The following is a 17,066-nucleotide window of genomic DNA, read 5'->3' on the forward strand; positions in this document are numbered from 1 at the left end:
ACCAATTGATATGAAAAAACAGACCAATTTTAAAAATTAATTCTTCTCAAAAAAAACTTTAAAAAATTGCTCAGTGACAGCTGTTCACTTCGACCAAAAACACCAGCCTCAATAATGCCACAATCTTTTATAATGCCTGAATCTTTTAGAATGATTCAATTTTCATTTTTCATAACATACAACTGCTTAACTAAAGCAAGATGGAATGTAATGAAGTACAAAACAGTAACGCACACTATCAACCAAACAGGCGACAGAATCACAAGAGTGAAAGCAACTGAAACGAAAGGCGAACAATGGTAAGTGTTTATCTTCTGTGTCATAACATTAGCAAAGGCTTAGTCTCCTCATCATTTACACATTTTCACGCCCAAAACTGGTGCTTCTTGCAAAGCCAAAATGGGAGAACTTTTTCTTACCTTTAGTCGTAACTTTCGCCCAACATCATTCAAGATTCATGATGTGGTAAGGTTGATGTAACTTCGGTACTTTGGCACTCTGGGCATAATTTGTGGTATACGGAAAAAATTGCCAAGTACTCGGAATGGGTAATTGCTGCGCCACGGTAAAGGCGAACATTTATTCGCTAAGGAAAAATTAACATATCTTGATTAAAGGAGCAGCAGTATGGTAGATTTTTGCTTTTAAATAATAATTTTATAGAAATGACCATTACAAATGCACTATATCAATGAACCAACTTCTTACTCAGCTCAACTCTACACTTTGATGTTACCGAACTTCAAGCCTTGAAACAATTTTTCTGCCTTTAACTATAACTTACTTTTATCAGCTATTACCAAAGAGAATAATGTACATTCTCACCTGCATCATGGCGAGACGCACCTTGAATGCAAATACTTACGATCAAACTTTTCTTTCTCTGCGAAAGAAACCCGATAGTCGGGAAACGGGGCAACTGAAACAGAGAAAAGAAATGAAAATGAGCATGAAAACACGCAACACAACCACCGAGCCAAGAATAGTAAATTAATGATATTGTTCGCGGTGTAGGAGGAGTTGCTGCACCTAGGCCAGGTTGAGCTTTTACTGTAAGACGCAAAGCGTACACGTAGCTTGTACGGTTTCCAAACGACTAATAGCTCTCCGGTCCGACCGTCGTACGATATCCATTACACGGCAAAGTACATCCATCGTGATGAAGTATGGTTCGGTAAAGCTTTGTTACGCGGACAGGAACAAAAGAGAAAAAGTTGTGAAATAGAGAATTAACTACCGCATTGTTTTTGCTGTGCGCGTTGGGCCTTGAGTATTCAGACAATGTTTCTTTGAAAAACTTTTCCATGGGGATGCTTTTTTTTTTGTTTGCTTTGTTTTTGGTTTTCGTTCTGGCTGTTCATTACATCTAAGCTTAATGTTTGAAGCTTGCTTTGAAATCGGAGAAAAAATGTGGTGAAAAATAAGGTGGAAGCAAAAATGGGTGGAATATAGCAAAAGGAAACCGAACACCAGATATGGCTAAGTAAAATGGGCTTCCTATGCTATGCCATAACCTAATAGAGCAATTTGTAAGCGATTAAAAAAGTAATCCTTTCTGCAAGATATCTCCAATTTTGTACGCTTGCAAGCATACGTATGCTTGCTAAAGCATAAGTGCAGAAAGGATTTTTGATGCGCAAAACGGATAAATACACACACACTCAAGTTCTGATATTCAATTATGTAGCTCGTGAGCCTCATTACCATCACCGGCTAGCGTCTGAAAAGGTGCCCTGAATTGATGTTGTGGATAGCACTTTAACATACAAAACTTCGTACAGGCTGACACTATAATTACATAGCGCATTGTTTGATTGCAAAGTTTCAACTGTTTTGCTTCCTAGTTGCAGCACCGGTACGTCTTTAATTGCCGGAACCGGATATTGTGTTTCATCAATTTTAGAAGTGAGCCTCATGCATTCGCAACGACCACGAAGTGAATGCATCACAGTAATAGTTTTCCAACTATGGTATATCAACGAGAATTATTTTGCTAGCAATCAAAAGAACTTTGTACGTATTTTAGAAACAGAATTAACTAAAATTTGAAGGAGATATCATGTTTGACTGCTTTGAAATCCATTGAAAAAATATGCAACTTATTCCTAATTCTAGTGGATATAAATTTCATAGCAAAATTTATCTAAAATTCATCGGAAATAGTTTAAAGTTAATTTTTGGAGGTTCATACCAAATTAAGATCAGTATATTGAAATTAACGACTCCAGAAATCATCAATTGGATAAAGCCTTTTAAGAGGAATTTTTAACTTGATTTGCTTCCTTTGGCTTTATAGACCTACTGCATGCTTTTTTCATAAATTACAGATTACAACAATTTAAATTTCACCGTTCACTCAAACTGCCACGTTCAAATAGAAACCAAATTCATACACCGCACTAAACTAGTCGCGTTTGCTTACATTATTCGATCTAGGTTTTCGGTTTATTGGTAAAATATCGATTTTGCTTCCACCAAACTAAAACATGTTATGCTTGAAACATGGATTGGAAAACATAATTAGCCAATAATTTGGATACGCGAGCTTGATAATGTCATTTGGAATCAATTGTAGAAATGGCCTGATTCAGAGGCATAGTAGAGCATCGTTGACATTGAAACCGACATCGATTTTTCGCCTCAAAAAAACCCAGTAACAAAGTTGCATGTAGAATTATGTGATTTATAATCATTTTTTACATTACTTCAAAATGGTTTGTTTTGTTTCTCTGCCTCAAACTTAAACACACAATAAAACCCAACAAGTAACAGTAATTAAAAATAACGTTATACATACTGAAATGCTTTGAGCGTTACAAAAACCCAAAAAAAAGGTAACACATAACCAGACGGAATGCTACTGTTGCCGGTTACAGTGTTCGAGCTGGGGGAAAACGTGGTGAAAATAAAGTGCCCGAGTAAAACATGACACTTTTCAATTAGTTGCGCTTGTAGTCTATGTTTGCACAAAACACTTCACCTACTTCCGCACGCTGGCATCGCGCCAGACGATTCCGTACTGTGAACCACACTTTAATAAAAAAAAGAAAATATAATACCACCTGAATAAACATTGCACGTAACAGGTTTCTAATTTCATTCGATTTAGTTACCGTGATCGGAACGCGGAAAACATCACGTTCAGTTCGGAGGTTTCATTGATAACGTTGTTGAACTTGCAGCAACATGTGAAGCTTGCAAAAGAAAGTAATGAAATGTTTAAATAATGTTTCTGGATTGTTTTTTAATGTTGTTAATGTGTTAGTAATAGATTTTTAGCCCTAGAAGTAGATAATGTTATTAATAACAATGGTCTAAAGTCTTAAGATATTCTTCAATATCTTACACTACGCGTGACCCAATCACTTGACCTCCAATAAAGTAAATTGCATAGTATTCTAATTACTCCATCAACGATGGCCAAGATTTGAAAGAGCAAAACATAAATGTCTTCAAGCAAAACAAGCAATTCACAATATAATACACTCTACCGGAGCTAATAGGACCGCAATCTACACAGTAAAAGCACATGTTAGCACTTATAAGGAATTTTAAGCTTTCGAACAAACTATAAACCCTTGGAAACATATTGTACTATTTACCTCGCCCAGTCCGATACTTTAGAAACCCCTAAACAAGAGATTCAATGTCTCAGGCATTAAGTGTTCCAAGCTTTAATACCACCCTATGGTCTGCGTGTGCCATCGTGCCTTGCCAGACCGTATTCTTCTTGATGTGAACGATCCGTTCGACTCATTACGTTGTTGCTGGTACGTATTTAACTTTGGTCTTGAACGCTAGAACTTTTGGAATGCTGGTTTTAACATGCCAAGGATGTCTACGTTATAATACTTGCGCGATTGTGTACTTGGCAACAACGGCAAAGCCACAAACGCTGACTGTTTCAGTTTGTAATTATTCTAAGCTAAGCAAACAACATGTTCCTACCAGCGTACGTTATAGGCATTGCTTGGAATCAATTAAAAGGCTTAAGCATTTACTTTTCGCGTGAATTCGTGTCATAAGTTCATCTTGTCGGTTGACGTCACAAAATTATGGTTTCGTTGTCGTTGTTAACTTTGGATGCTTGAGTTGTTTAAACAGATACATTATGAATCACTTCTGCGGAAACAAATACCTCAAAAGGAACCTCATTTTTCCTGTGGCGTATAGAATAAATAGAGAACAAGAATGTGTTAAATTTATTTTATTATTTTGTAACATTACGTATAATTTATTGCTTAGATTGCTACAGCAAAATCTGTGAATATTTCGTCAAACTGCCTTATTTTGTACAAAACAATCGAAATTATCACTACTCCAATGTCCTGATGTTATCGATGTCCTGTTCCGCAATAAAGGCTAAAGTGTGCTGGAAATGAGATCTATTGTATTTCTCAATTTTATTTGTCCCCAAACTTACGCTGAAGTGTACAGTACCCTAACACTCTTAATAATTTATGTTCAAACCAAGTTTGCATGAAAGTACCTCAAGGTTATAACAGCTTTGTACAAGCTTACAGCCGTTGTACGAAAAGTTTTCCAATCAAATTTATGCTGCTATGTGGATGACTTTATCTGTTGCTTAATTTGTCCGCCTCCTCTCAAGTACTTGTGTAATCTATTGCTCATCACATGGGTAGCGCACAGCGCACCTATAATTCACCAACACTCATCTACGCGCTGGGGTGTGAAATGACACCGTAAGTGCGTTTTATGATAAAATTTCAAGTACTTTGTGATATTTTATTTCCTGGCCGTTTTAATTTTCTTAACGCCATATTCATCATACTTTAATGCGATATTTGCTTTCCGCATCGGCTTCTGCTTGGTCCGTAATCCAATTGTTCGACCGAGACATTCCAACCAACGTAGAACAGCATCAATTACAATGCTCCCCACCAGCGATTGTATTATGAGTGATGAAAAGAGTCCGTAAATAAGCTTAAACACCTCTGACCTTAGGATGCGATGTGATCGTTTAATAGGCTTCACAAAGAACATGTTCAGTGCCAAAATTAGGGAAGCCCTACTGCCGCTCGCTAAGCTGCTCAGCGAAAGAAAGCAACGCCGGAAGCAGTGTAGTTTATCGCGTGGAACGATGAAGGGCGTGAGAAAACGAAGAAAAAGGTTTTGCTTCGTCGGACGGTATCCAAATGATGTTGTGTTCATCTTTATCGTCTCTTAGGAATAAGCTTGAAATTCACCGGAATAAGTCAACCCAACCGGCGGCACAGACAAACAGTGGAGTAGTTCATGTTGAAGCGGATAATCCATACTATTTGTATTTTGTTTTTGTATTTCGGTGTTTGTTTTATAAGCTATCATGTTCTTGATGGCTTACTAGAATTCAACTAGACTTCTGTTAAAGCGTTTCAAGTTCAACTTTGCAAATGAATTATGATATATAAACTTTTCTTAAACATTTTATTATTATTGTTATCATTTCATTGTACTGAGGCGTTCCAATGCCCTAAGGTGACCTCTTCAAGTGAAAATCTAATTTCTACTTATTCTGGTACAAAAGTGCTGAAGAACTTTTAAAGCCCAGGAGCTTGATATTTATACAGCGTGTACAAAGAGAGCCATGCTAATTGTGAAATGGCGTGATCAGGAAATATTTTCTACTTGACCTGCCACAAGCAACATTTCGTCACATCGCATAACAAAGAGGCAAAAGGCAATAAGTCCTATTTATGTATTACTTCTCATGCTTATATTGCTTATAGTCAATAAAATGCGTAAAAAATCATTTGCATTAGTTGCATTTTAGTTATGATTTAACGAGCGTACATACATAGTGAACAATAAGATTAGGAAGGTTTTTTCATCAGTACTGCCCTTCAAAACCTCAATCTATCAGGCGATACAAAGTGTGTGCTAATCTTAAGCGAGGATACTTAAAATATCCAAACTATTTGAGGTTTTGCAGAAAACTTTACTTTTTAGAAGACCAACCCACTCCCTACGGCTAAGACTTTTTATGTTGGTGATATCGGGGGAGACAATGATGCCGGTACGCGGACGATTGCGGTTTACAACAAATTAAAACTTATTTATTACATTACACTTATTACACTTATTACACACGCACACACACACACGCTAAAACTTCGCTCGTCTAACGCGTCCTGTCTCGGCAGCGGCTGGATCAAGAAAGAGGCCGATCGGTCCCGAAGCCCGAACACGAAGGATGAACCGCATGGCACGTCGATCGCTGTCATCCGTTGACAGGACCGAGTAACGGCGTTACGGTCCGGGCCTCCGCTGCTTGGTCGAGTATACACTCAACACCTCCCCCTTTTAATTCAGCCGATACGCGCTGAACCTACGAGGCAGTCTTCTAGTCCTAGAAGATCGTCGTGGTAGCTGTGTCTGCTGGGTGTTGCTGCTGCCACTAGACGAAGCCGCTCGTTGTACCTCCGGTTGCACGGATGATGCTGGCGATGATGCCGGTGCTCGCTGAACCCCTGTCAGCGCCGGTGCTGCTGAAGATGAGGCTGGCTCCGTTGGCAGCGAAGCGGACGGCGACTGCTGACGAGACGTCAAACTCATCTCATCTAAAAGTAAACTAAGGGGAAATTGGTGCTGATCCATCTCGTTCCGTTCTGATGAGCTAGCGACACGGCGGCGGAGCTGATTCACATGACGCCGAAGTCTTCTCTGGTCGTGCGACACAACCTCGTACATGACGTTGCCAATTCTGCGAGCAATCCTCCCTGCTATCCAATTCCAAGAGTTTGCCCGATACACCTTGGCATACACTAAATCACCAGGCTGGTATTCACGAAAGTCATCCTTCGCTGTAGACTCCGATGCTGCAGGAGGGCGCAATAGATGATGAATTGTCCTGGTCGTTCTTCCAAACATCACTTCGGCTGGTGTGCGCTGGTCCAAAGCAGGATTTGGTGTTGAGCGATACGTGAGAAGAAACAAGTCCAGGGCCTCTTCAAGGGACACGTTCCTCGCCCGTATTTTCTTCAGTGATCGCTTGAAGGTATCCACAAATCGCTCTGCCTGGCCGTTGGACTGTGGATGAAAAGGCGGTGTGCGAACATGGTCGATGCCGTTACACTCACAGAACTCCTTGAAGGCCTCGCTGGAGAACTGGGTACCGTTGTCGCTGACCAATGTAACTGGCGGTCCAAATCTGGCAAATATTCCTCGCAAAATAGATATTGTAGCGAATGAGGTAATACTTGCAGTTTTAATGATTTCCGGCCACTTGGAGTAGGCATCTACCGCAATCAGGAAATAGGCTCCCTCCACAGGTCCAGCGTAATCGATGTGTACGCGGTGCCAAGGCCCAGGTGGCTTCGGCCAACATGATGGTATCTGGGATGGTGGTGATTTCGCCGCAGCCTGGCATGCTTCGCATGAAGCAACTCGATCGGCGATGTCGCTGTCCAATGATGGCCAATACACGAAACTGCGTGCAATCGCCTTCATTCGCTGGATGCCCGGATGCCCTTGATGAAGCTGTCTAAGGCATCTCTGCTGCAAAGCTGCGGGAATCACAATCCTCTCTCCGAAGAGGATACAGTCGCCAACGGTCGTCAGTGCTTCCCTTCTGTTGTGGAATTGGGCCAATTCCGCACCATAACTGACCTTGCCTGGCCAACCCGATTGGACGTAGCGGTACACTTCGCGCAGTAGAGGGTCCTTTTTCGTAGCTGCTGCAACCTCTTCAAAATGAATCGGAAAGACTTTTAGCGAATGTATGGCTACGTGATTTACAGCCTCCTCAAGCTCAATACTCGCGATCATGTACTCCTGCTCCGGTTTCGCGTGCTTGCTGATGAGCCGCGACAGCAGGTCTGCATTGCCGAATTTATCCGTGGGTATGTACTCGATTTCGAAGTCGTATAGCTGCAGCGCTAGAGCGAACCGCTGCAGCCGGTTGGCAGTATACACAGGAATTCCCTTTTTTGATCCAAAGATGCGCAGCAATGGCTTGTGGTCGGTTTGGAGGCGGAAATGCCTGCCATAAAGCATCTTGTGGAATCGGGTTACTGCAAAGATGATAGCCAGTCCTTCGCGGTCAATCTGGCTGTACCCCTCTTCTGCTTTCGTTAGAGCCCGTGACGCGTGCTGCACCACCTTTATTGATCCATCCGGAAACTTGTGGCTAATGGTGGCTCCGAGCCCAACCGATGAGGCGTCTGCGGCTACTATGATTTCAGCCGTAGGGTCATAATGTGTCAGAAGCAGATCAGACTTTAATATTTCCTTGAACTTTCTGAAGGCCTCTCCGCACTGCTTCGTCCATACAAACTGATTGCCATCTTTCAACAAGTTATCCAGGGGGTATCTCAAATTCCGCATGTTAGGCACAAATTTTCCGTAGTAATTAATGGCACCCAAAAACGAGCGGACTTCATTCACATTTGATGGAGCTGGTAGGTTTACAATAGCATCAATTTTCTTTGGATTTGGTCTAAGGCCAGTACGATCAATTATGTGCCCGAGGTACTCTATCTGATGCGTCTTAAAAGCACACTTCTCAGCTTTGATAGTAAACCCAAATTCTTTAATACGCTGAAGCACCTTGTTGAGATTTTCATCGTGCTCTTCTTCAGTTCTTCCCCCGACAACAACGTCGTCCAGATAGCCAGAAGTGTAACACAATCCGGCGAGCATCGCATCCATTATCTGCTGGAACGCGGCTGACGCAACCTTTAATCCAGGAGGCAGACGATTGTAAAGGTAAAGACCTCGATGCGTGTTGATCGTTAAAAGGGGCCTGTAACGCTCTTCAATCTCAACTTGCAAAAATGCGTCTGACAAATCCACTTTGCTAAAAAATTTGCAATGGGCCAATCTTGCAAAAATATCATCGGGGAGCGGTAACGGATATTCATGCGGACGCAACGCATCGTTCAACCCCGTCGAATAATCGCCGCAGATTCGAATAGCTCCACTGCTTTTGCGTACGACGACTATTGGTGTCGCCCATTCCGAGTAATCAACAGGTGTGATCACATTCATCTGGACCAGGCGATCGAGCTCTTCCTCTACTGTAGCCTGCATTGCGTATGCAACCGGTCGCTTCGGGCGGAACACCGGACGGCAATTATCCTTAAGCTGCAGCTTGATCTGCGCTTTCGTGCAAAGCCCTGTGCCACGAAAAACTTCCGGAAAACGGCTCTGCAATTCCTTGGGAATCTGTGCGGTCGTCGAAACTTTGGCGCAAAACACATCCATTGGAACGGAGCTAAGAGCAAAAAGGTCAATCAAGTCTGCTCCCAGTAACAATAAATCGACTTGAGCCACACGGATGATCGCCGGCTTGGTAGCATTACAAATGGCAACCTCTGCTCTAAACTCGCCAAGTAGCTCCAGCCTCTCATTAGAGGCAGTCTTTGCGCAAACGGTGGGCTGCACCAATGACGGCTTCCCTACTTTCTCCCACGCTGAACGACCTATGACCGATATATCTGAACCCGTATCTAGCTGCAACCGGATGCCAACTCCATTGATGGAAACTTCCACAAACTTGCGACTAGCCCGTACGCTGCACACCGTGACGGTTTTAGCAAATCGCGTTGGGCGATAAAACTTTCGGCCAGCCCGATGCTTCTGCTTGCGGCAGCGTTCCTCCAGATGACCAACTTCACCGCATTCACGACACTTATGGTTAGTATGCGGACAATCCTTCACCCAATGCAAAGCTCCACAGAACCAACAAGGGTTACTTGGTTTTCCCGACCGGTCATCACGATGTATGGGACGCGAGCGCAATCCTTTGCCGCGAAACCCATGATGGCTACGGCGCGCGCCATTTTGAATTGCCAACACTCGCTCCTCTTTTTCTCCAATGATCATCGCATTTTGCTTCTTTAATGCCACCAGACGACTACACTCCGCCGATAATTGCTCGAGGGTGATTTCAGCATGTTCCTCGATACGCGAGAGCAGCTTTACCCGAAAATCTCTATCCGTGTCTTCTTTCAGCCCACATACAAAAATCAGACACTTGAGCTGTTCTTCACCCATGCGGTTCAGCTCAAAATCAACACATGCCCGATTGACTCGACATGCGTAGGCCAAAAAATCCTCAGCTTTCGTTTTGACGATTTGCATGCATTTGTAGCGTTTAGTTAAAAGGGATTCTGCCTTGCCGAAAATGGCCTTCAATTTTTCCACGGTAGCCTCAAATGTTAAATCGCGGGGATTACGGGGTAAAATGTAATTCACGTACCTCTCATGCTCCATTGATCCTAGCTTCCGCATAAGCATTCGTACCTTGGCCGCATCGTCAATCCTGGCTGCATCACTGACGAACAGATCCTCGTAGCGCGAGTACCACGCCTCGAACGTTAGACCGGCTTCAGCCTCGAAGCGGAATTCGGTGATGTTTCTCGCCAGCGAGTCCAGGATTTGCTCCGGATTGGCTGGAGCTGACCGATGCTGCTGCTGCGGTTGCGACGCGATTTCCGATACTAGTGGTTGCTGCTGTGATGCACTTGGCGGATGCACTACTGGTAGCTGCTGCTGCGATGCGTTTGTGGGCAGTGATGCTGGCGGCTGTTGCTCAATTTTTGTCATTAATTGGCGTAGAAGCTGCATTATTTGATACATTGTTGGCTCACCGTTTTGTGACACGCCTGGTAGCGATGGCGGGTGCTGCATCGAAGCGGCTGGAGCGAGCGATGGCGGATGAAGGCTTGTGGGCGCTGATGATAGCGATGGCGAAAAATGTACCGAGGACGCTTGAGATCCCTGCTGCTCGACCGCTGGAGCGTTTGGCGGGAGCGGTTGGCCGTATCCGGGTTGTAGTAACGCAGTACCCGGGGTTTCGAACTGCTGCGAGAGACGGCGCTGCTCTTCCTCCATCGATGAGTCCGTACGACGGCGTTTGCGTGAGGAAGGAATTGTTGCTCTGCGTGTGTATCACTTTTTTTTTTTTTACCAAATTTCCTCGTCGCCACTTTTATGTTGGTGATATCGGGGGAGACAATGATGCCGGTACGCGGACGATTGCGGTTTACAACAAATTAAAACTTATTTATTACATTACACTTATTACACTTATTACACACGCACACACACACACGCTAAAACTTCGCTCGTCTAACGCGTCCTGTCTCGGCAGCGGCTGGATCAAGAAAGAGGCCGATCGGTCCCGAAGCCCGAACACGAAGGATGAACCGCATGGCACGTCGATCGCTGTCATCCGTTGACAGGACCGAGTAACGGCGTTACGGTCCGGGCCTCCGCTGCTTGGTCGAGTATACACTCAACAAGACTAACCACACTAACCTCGATCCAGACAAAGCCTTTGGGTGTGCAGCAAACTACAACCGAACAATATGAAGATGTTCTCCAAATAGTTCAGTCTTTTTCCCGACCGAAAAACATAAAAGCACACTTTACCATTCCCACATCCTCTATCCATGGCCCGTTTAGCTCAACATGCTCACTCGCTCTGTTAGTGGATTTTGGATAACTGTTGTGTACGGTTACTTGTGTACTGGTTTTTTGGAAAGTTTGGCTTGTATTATTTTATAACAAGTATTTAAAAAAAATAATTTGAAACATTGCAGGCATTTTTAAGAAATTATTTTTTCTTAAGAGGTAAGGTAATCTTATAAACAGTTCAAAAAACAGTTCCACTATAATACCCTGCACACCGAATATCCCTCCATTGCATTGATGCTTCTGATGTTTCTGATATTGTAAATTTGAAGCACGAAAGCAATGTGGTTGCGTTCGGCGGCTTAAATCAACACGAGAAGCCACTTCCTTGTTTTCACAATGCTTCAAAGCGGGTACCAATGTAAATACCATCGAATAGATTCTGCGGAATGATTTAAAAAGCAAATGCGAAACAAACGTTAGCTTCTCTTTCTACCTGATGCATTGGTTCACGATGGAGAAAATACCTTCGCTTACATTGCCCTTGGCAAGAATGTGGATTTGGCTTATTTGAATTGTAAATCTAGCGTATGATTGGTTTCTCAAGCACCAGATAACGACGGCTACGACGGACGCATTCATTGAGCAAGTAAAAGAGAATATTTGTACAGAACTACCGGAAATGTTTTGTTTTGAAGATCAAATGAAGGAAAAATAAAACTTGAGCCGGTTCAATAATTAACAAAAGAGTATCAAACATTTAAAGAAAAGTTTAACATTTCATACACTTTTGCTGTGTATTTGTGTTTTAAATTTATTTTTATTTTTAAGAGTAATCTCGAACGATATGGTTAACCTATACAGCAAATTATCCATTGAAGCACTTTAAGATACGGGCTTATTCAACACTGTTTCGATAACAAAAGAACGACACCTATGCAATTTCGACGAACGACGCAAATAACGAACAAATTAACTTTGTTTCGGCACACTATGAAGCATTTACACCCTGACCATACCTTCCCAACCATACAAATCCACTTATGGTTGAATATTTGTGCACAGTATGCAAGCGACCGTGTGTGTGCGTGTGAGTGTGTGTGACCTCCACTTGCACTCATTCACCCGCTCAAGCTGATCTCAAACAAGCGAAATGGGCCCAGCGAAATGTGAAAACATGGTCAATGGCGTGCGTGACACACAAAGCCTGTTTCCTGTTAAATTGAATAACCTCCATCCTCCAGTGTTGATCGACGTTTTTTTTTTTTGAAGCAACCGCTTTTGCAAATATCCGCTACCGGGCGAGTGAAATGACCATACTAATCCGTCCGAACAAACTACACAGTACACGGCGAGCCGTTTTCGGCAACGAATTGATCAATGTAGGGCTAGGGCTTTGCGTTCGTGCAGTGCTGTAAGCAATAAAAATGTTTAATTAAATAGAAGCGTTCGAACTCCATTTTCTATGGCCTGTTGACAGACATGGCTTGAAGTACGCTCAATTGATTTCGCATTGATATGAGCGTAGATTGTTTTGTAAATGAAATGGGATGGAATTGTCGTCGCCGGAAGTGGAGTGATATGACGGCCTTTAAAATAGTTATTTGGAACAGTTCTTAAAGTTTAACCATGCGATGATAGTGCAAAATCGTCATCGTTTTCGTCCATTCGTGTTTGGTGTGCGGACATCAATGAACACGATAAGTTTTGGTGGTGTTGCTGCATATAGATGTCATTGGATACGTGTTTCTGGATGGTACTTCGTGGTACTAACGAGTTTGTTAGAGGTTTGTCATGTCGTTGGTGTGTTTAGGATATCCACTCTGGAAGACAGATAAAGTTTGTAAATCATATAGGATGTAAAACAAACCAACAACGTTTCAAGTCCGTAAATGGTATAAGCATATTTTTCTGGGCCTAAAAGGAATACTCTTAAGAATGGGTAAAATTACCCTTATTTTTGAACAATGAATAGGTTTCAATCATTTTTTTACAGTCAAGTAGTCTGTAAACTTATGAAGATAATAAATCATTTACTTTGGCTATTATGTGGCTTGTATTAGAGATGTATGATATGTATTAGAGATTTTTCATGAAAAATCAGGACCACTTTTAATATCATGCCTTTCCGCATCCGACACATTTATAGAATAATTTTTGATCGAAATAAAACAACATGCAGGAGGCAGCAGACAGATAACAAACGACTTTGGCCAGAGATCAAACAACTTTTCGTTCCCATCTAATCGCGGCATTAAATTCTCATAAAGCAATTTGTACGTTGTCTTTGTTTGATGACCGCCATAATTGAATGCAGCCTTTCACCTGCAACGGTTGTGCATAAATCAACATACGGTACGAGCGCGCCTATAAACTCGTTAGCCGACGATGCCGCCAGTATCTGGCAGATTATCTAATTCTCAACAATGATTCAGTTTCCGTTGGTAGAGCATTTGGTACGATTTGGGCGATCGCAAATTAGTTCAATGCGATGTTAATTAGAACAATAAACAATTATAATCCAATTATAATCACAACCAAACGAAATTAATTCCACGAGGAAAGTATTGATGCCATCTACGCCCCTTTCGGCACGCTACTTAGTATGTGCTTGAAAGCGAAATGTGTTACAAACTTAACAGCCGATGGCTTTAAAATGTTTGCTGCTTATATATTCAATGAGTGAAGCAAGAATTGATATGTAGTATAATATCAATCTTTTTTTTTTTGTTCAACTGCCTTACCTTTCTACCGTGAAAAGTTGCTTGGAATAATACAAGCTATAGAAATAAATACATTAATGGTCGTTTTGCTATGATATAAGAAAACAAAAAAAAACAAAATTTATTCCTACAAATTCCTAAATTCTATCTCTGGAGTATAATAAATGTAAATTCCTCAATCCGTTGTATATAATTTTACTTGGAGATCTACCCTCAGTTGTTTTCAACATCAATCGTTGCACCCACCGTGTGATTCGCACTAATTCCATTTGCGTGAACCACGTTGAAAGTGCACTCTGCTAATCAGCTCGCACTCGATAAGCAATCGTAGAAGGGTTCGTTCTCTTTGTTTCCCATCGATGCGGCGTTTCGCACGAAACGTCCACTTGTTTGCACCGGAAAATGCGGAATCTTTCTAGCGAGCCTGGTCTTGTAAATATGTTATTCAAAAGAGACAATGTGCTGCGCATGATGAAGAGATAACGGGAAGCAAAGATAAAAAGACACGCATGCATCAATAGACACGGGACACAGGCCTGGTAGCCAGGGAGCCCATTCTTTTAATGCTGGCTCTCTTGGTTGCACAGTTGCAGACAAAGTATCCCTCCGGCGATAGTGTTGGAAGAAGTTTTCGTATAACGAGTTCCAACTTGTTCAACCCTCGGGGTGAGCCGGAACGCGCGCGCAGGTTCCGGACAGCAACGCATATGTGTGAAAAATAACTCCGAGGCATTGTTATCTAGATTTTACAGCACAGCTTCCTTGCCACAGGGGGTGCACACTGGTGACTCCGCATGGTCGGTTTATTTATTACAAATATTAGTTTTCATCTCGTTTGTAACGAAAATAACTTCCTAACTATCCAACTTTGTCATGCGACATCCTTGATGGTGCCGGCACTGAGGGGTTTTGGAGAACTGATACTGACCGGATGTGGACAGAGGTTGTTAGCTTGTGCATGTGGAACTTTAGCCAGAAAGAGGTAATTGACTGTGCTTTATATAACTTTGCTAACCGTTGGTGTTGGCATGGTGTTGCCAGCCAGAAGCGTGGAGTGTGTCGTTTTCTCTGACAGGAGATGAAAAATGAGAAACAGGACCGATAAGACGTACCGTTGGAAAAGCGCCTGTAAGCTGTTACAGGGCACTATTGAAACAAAAGTTTAATAAGTATTGTCATTGATCACCGGTGTACAACAGTTAATTCATGGGCAAAATTAATGAAGCTTGTTTTTCGTATCCAATAACTACTAGGCACACACTGTGATTCTGAAATACAACATATTTGATACAGCTTACAAGTAACACCAGCCAGCCTTCGCAAACATTTGAAGTTGCTACTCGTATGTATGCAATTGTATCTTTTACGAATGATGCTCCGCCATCCCATTGTAGTCATCGGAACATCAACAAAGAATGTCAAACCATCCTCCAAAATATCGATAAGTTATCAGTCACTGCTCACTACCAAGCGCTTCGCAGTGACAGCATGGTTTTCAACACCCAACAACTATTCGCGTCCTGGTTGCGACATGAAAAAGAAATGAAGCTGCGGCTGGTACCATTCGGCAAGGCTTGGGTATTTATCGTCCGTTCAGCTATGTGCGTGCACAGTCAGCTACAACGCATACGCCATTCCGTTGCAGGTTGAAGAGCCGCCTAACGAACAGCCCAAATTGCATTGCCAGCACGGACCACGGGAATGTCAGCTGAACATTTTGCACGGATGCATTCTTAAAAAGCTGCCTCCCAAAAAGGCATTTGCGGTGGTGGTGTGCCTCATAAAGAACTTCCGTACCACCTTCGACCAGGTAGCAGTTGCAAGAAATACTTTCATCGCATGCGTTCGGAGTTTGTGTTGAAAATGTTTGACACTAACGTTGTTGTTTGTTTTTGTTTCTGCGATATTACCCCCACTTTTGGCGTCAAAGTGTATCGAAGGACACGAATCGTTCAAAAACGCCATCGTTAATTGCAGCCAGGGGGAACAGGGCTTCAGTTTGTTTAAAAAGTTTCAGGTAAGATTGAGAAGAGGCAAATGAATGATGCGAACAGCACGTAGAAATGTTTCATCTTGTTTATTTGCAGCCGTATGACTTTTACGAACAGGACGATTGGCTTCAACATTTTGAAAGAAAGTTCGTTGAGCGGTACGAGGAAAAGTTCGGTGTCAAATTATAATATGAGACAAGAAGTGCATTTTTTAAAGCATCGTCTTATGCCGTTTTGATACTGAAAAATCTAATAAGTTTTAATGCCATTGAAGCTGGTGCATTAATTAATAATTGACTAGGATATTCTTAATCGATATGTATTTTAACCGGCTTAATCCTAAGGAAGGTTAATCAGCTCTTTAGACAGCATTTTTAAGCATAATTTTTAAATTGATTATAGGGTTTACATATCCTTGCACTGACCGACAGATCGGAAAATAATAAAACTTCAATAAAATTTCAATCATAAAACGTTGGTTGTCATCAACCAACATCACGGAGATTAATGCACAAATTTATTTCAAAGAACCCAGCTTTGCTCAGTATGTTTTAAGCTTGGAACAAACTGCATACACAATGATTACAACAGCGAACAGCGAAACTAGCAGCACTACTATGCGGTTACGGACAGTACCCAAGTCGTACTTTTGCATTGCCCGATCGGTAGGAAAGTAAAGTATGATTGTGATATCAAAATTGCACATGCATTGCGAGTTATAAGACTTTACCAACGATTTGTAATCTTCTTCGCTATTATCATCCGCATAACGAATGGCAAGCGACCCATTGGTGTTTTTGTTAGCATTGCAAAACTGTAACTGAAACACTCCTTCACGTGTTGTAGCGCTGTACGAACGCTGGAACGCTGGTCTCACCTCTGATGCATCCCAATCGAAGTACAATTTCTCGGGGAGAGTATTATGACCGTGGGTACACTTGAACATGATTCTCATCGTGGGCCGCAGAAACTGTACGGTTGCTTCGATGCAGTG

General features: G+C 42.3%; 3 protein-coding genes across 3 annotated transcripts; 1 reads left to right on the forward strand and 2 right to left on the reverse strand.

Moving 5' to 3' along the window:
* Positions 1-5,986: 5,986 nt before the first annotated feature.
* On the reverse strand, positions 5,987-7,256 carry LOC118504455 (uncharacterized protein K02A2.6-like). Its single transcript, XM_036038949.1, has 2 exons — positions 7,116-7,256; positions 5,987-7,029 (listed from the first exon to the last, which is right to left on the reverse strand). The coding sequence occupies exons 1-2, from the start codon at positions 7,236-7,238 to the stop codon at positions 6,304-6,306; spliced, it is 849 nt and encodes a 282-aa protein (XP_035894842.1). The 5' UTR covers positions 7,239-7,256; the 3' UTR covers positions 5,987-6,303.
* Positions 7,257-7,445: 189 nt separating this feature from the next.
* On the reverse strand, positions 7,446-10,917 carry LOC118502444 (uncharacterized protein K02A2.6-like). The gene is made up of 2 exons (XM_036034673.1): positions 7,609-10,917; positions 7,446-7,505 (listed from the first exon to the last, which is right to left on the reverse strand). The coding sequence occupies exons 1-2, from the start codon at positions 10,834-10,836 to the stop codon at positions 7,446-7,448; spliced, it is 3,288 nt and encodes a 1,095-aa protein (XP_035890566.1). The 5' UTR covers positions 10,837-10,917.
* Positions 10,918-15,569: 4,652 nt separating this feature from the next.
* On the forward strand, positions 15,570-16,261 carry LOC118502445 (GILT-like protein 3). The gene is made up of 4 exons (XM_036034674.1): positions 15,570-15,659; positions 15,727-15,891; positions 16,012-16,098; positions 16,169-16,261. Exons 1-4 carry the CDS (start codon positions 15,570-15,572, stop codon positions 16,259-16,261), a joined length of 435 nt encoding a protein of 144 aa, XP_035890567.1.
* The last annotated feature ends 805 nt before the right edge of the window (positions 16,262-17,066 follow it).

Source organism: Anopheles stephensi, chromosome 2, assembly GCF_013141755.1.
Source record: "Anopheles stephensi strain Indian chromosome 2, UCI_ANSTEP_V1.0, whole genome shotgun sequence".
NCBI classification, from domain to species: Eukaryota; Metazoa; Arthropoda; class Insecta; order Diptera; family Culicidae; genus Anopheles; species Anopheles stephensi.

Coding starts and splice junctions, on each gene's coding strand:
- LOC118504455 (XM_036038949.1), bottom strand. CDS start 7,238: ATGCCTACTCCAAGTGGCCGGAAATCATTAAAACTGCAAGTATTACCT. Junction 7,030..7,115: donor TACATTGGTCAGCGACAACG/GTACCCAGTTCT, acceptor TTTCATCCACAG/TCCAACGGCCAGGCAGAGCG.
- LOC118502444 (XM_036034673.1), bottom strand. CDS start 10,836: ATGGAGGAAGAGCAGCGCCGTCTCTCGCAGCAGTTCGAAACCCCGGGT. Junction 7,506..7,608: donor AATCGGGTTGGCCAGGCAAG/GTCAGTTATGGT, acceptor TGATTCCCGCAG/CTTTGCAGCAGAGATGCCTT.
- LOC118502445 (XM_036034674.1), top strand. CDS start 15,570: ATGGTTTTCAACACCCAACAACTATTCGCGTCCTGGTTGCGACATGAA. Junction 15,660..15,726: donor TACCATTCGGCAAGGCTTGG/GTATTTATCGTC, acceptor ATTCCGTTGCAG/GTTGAAGAGCCGCCTAACGA. Junction 16,099..16,168: donor GTTTGTTTAAAAAGTTTCAG/GTAAGATTGAGA, acceptor GTTTATTTGCAG/CCGTATGACTTTTACGAACA.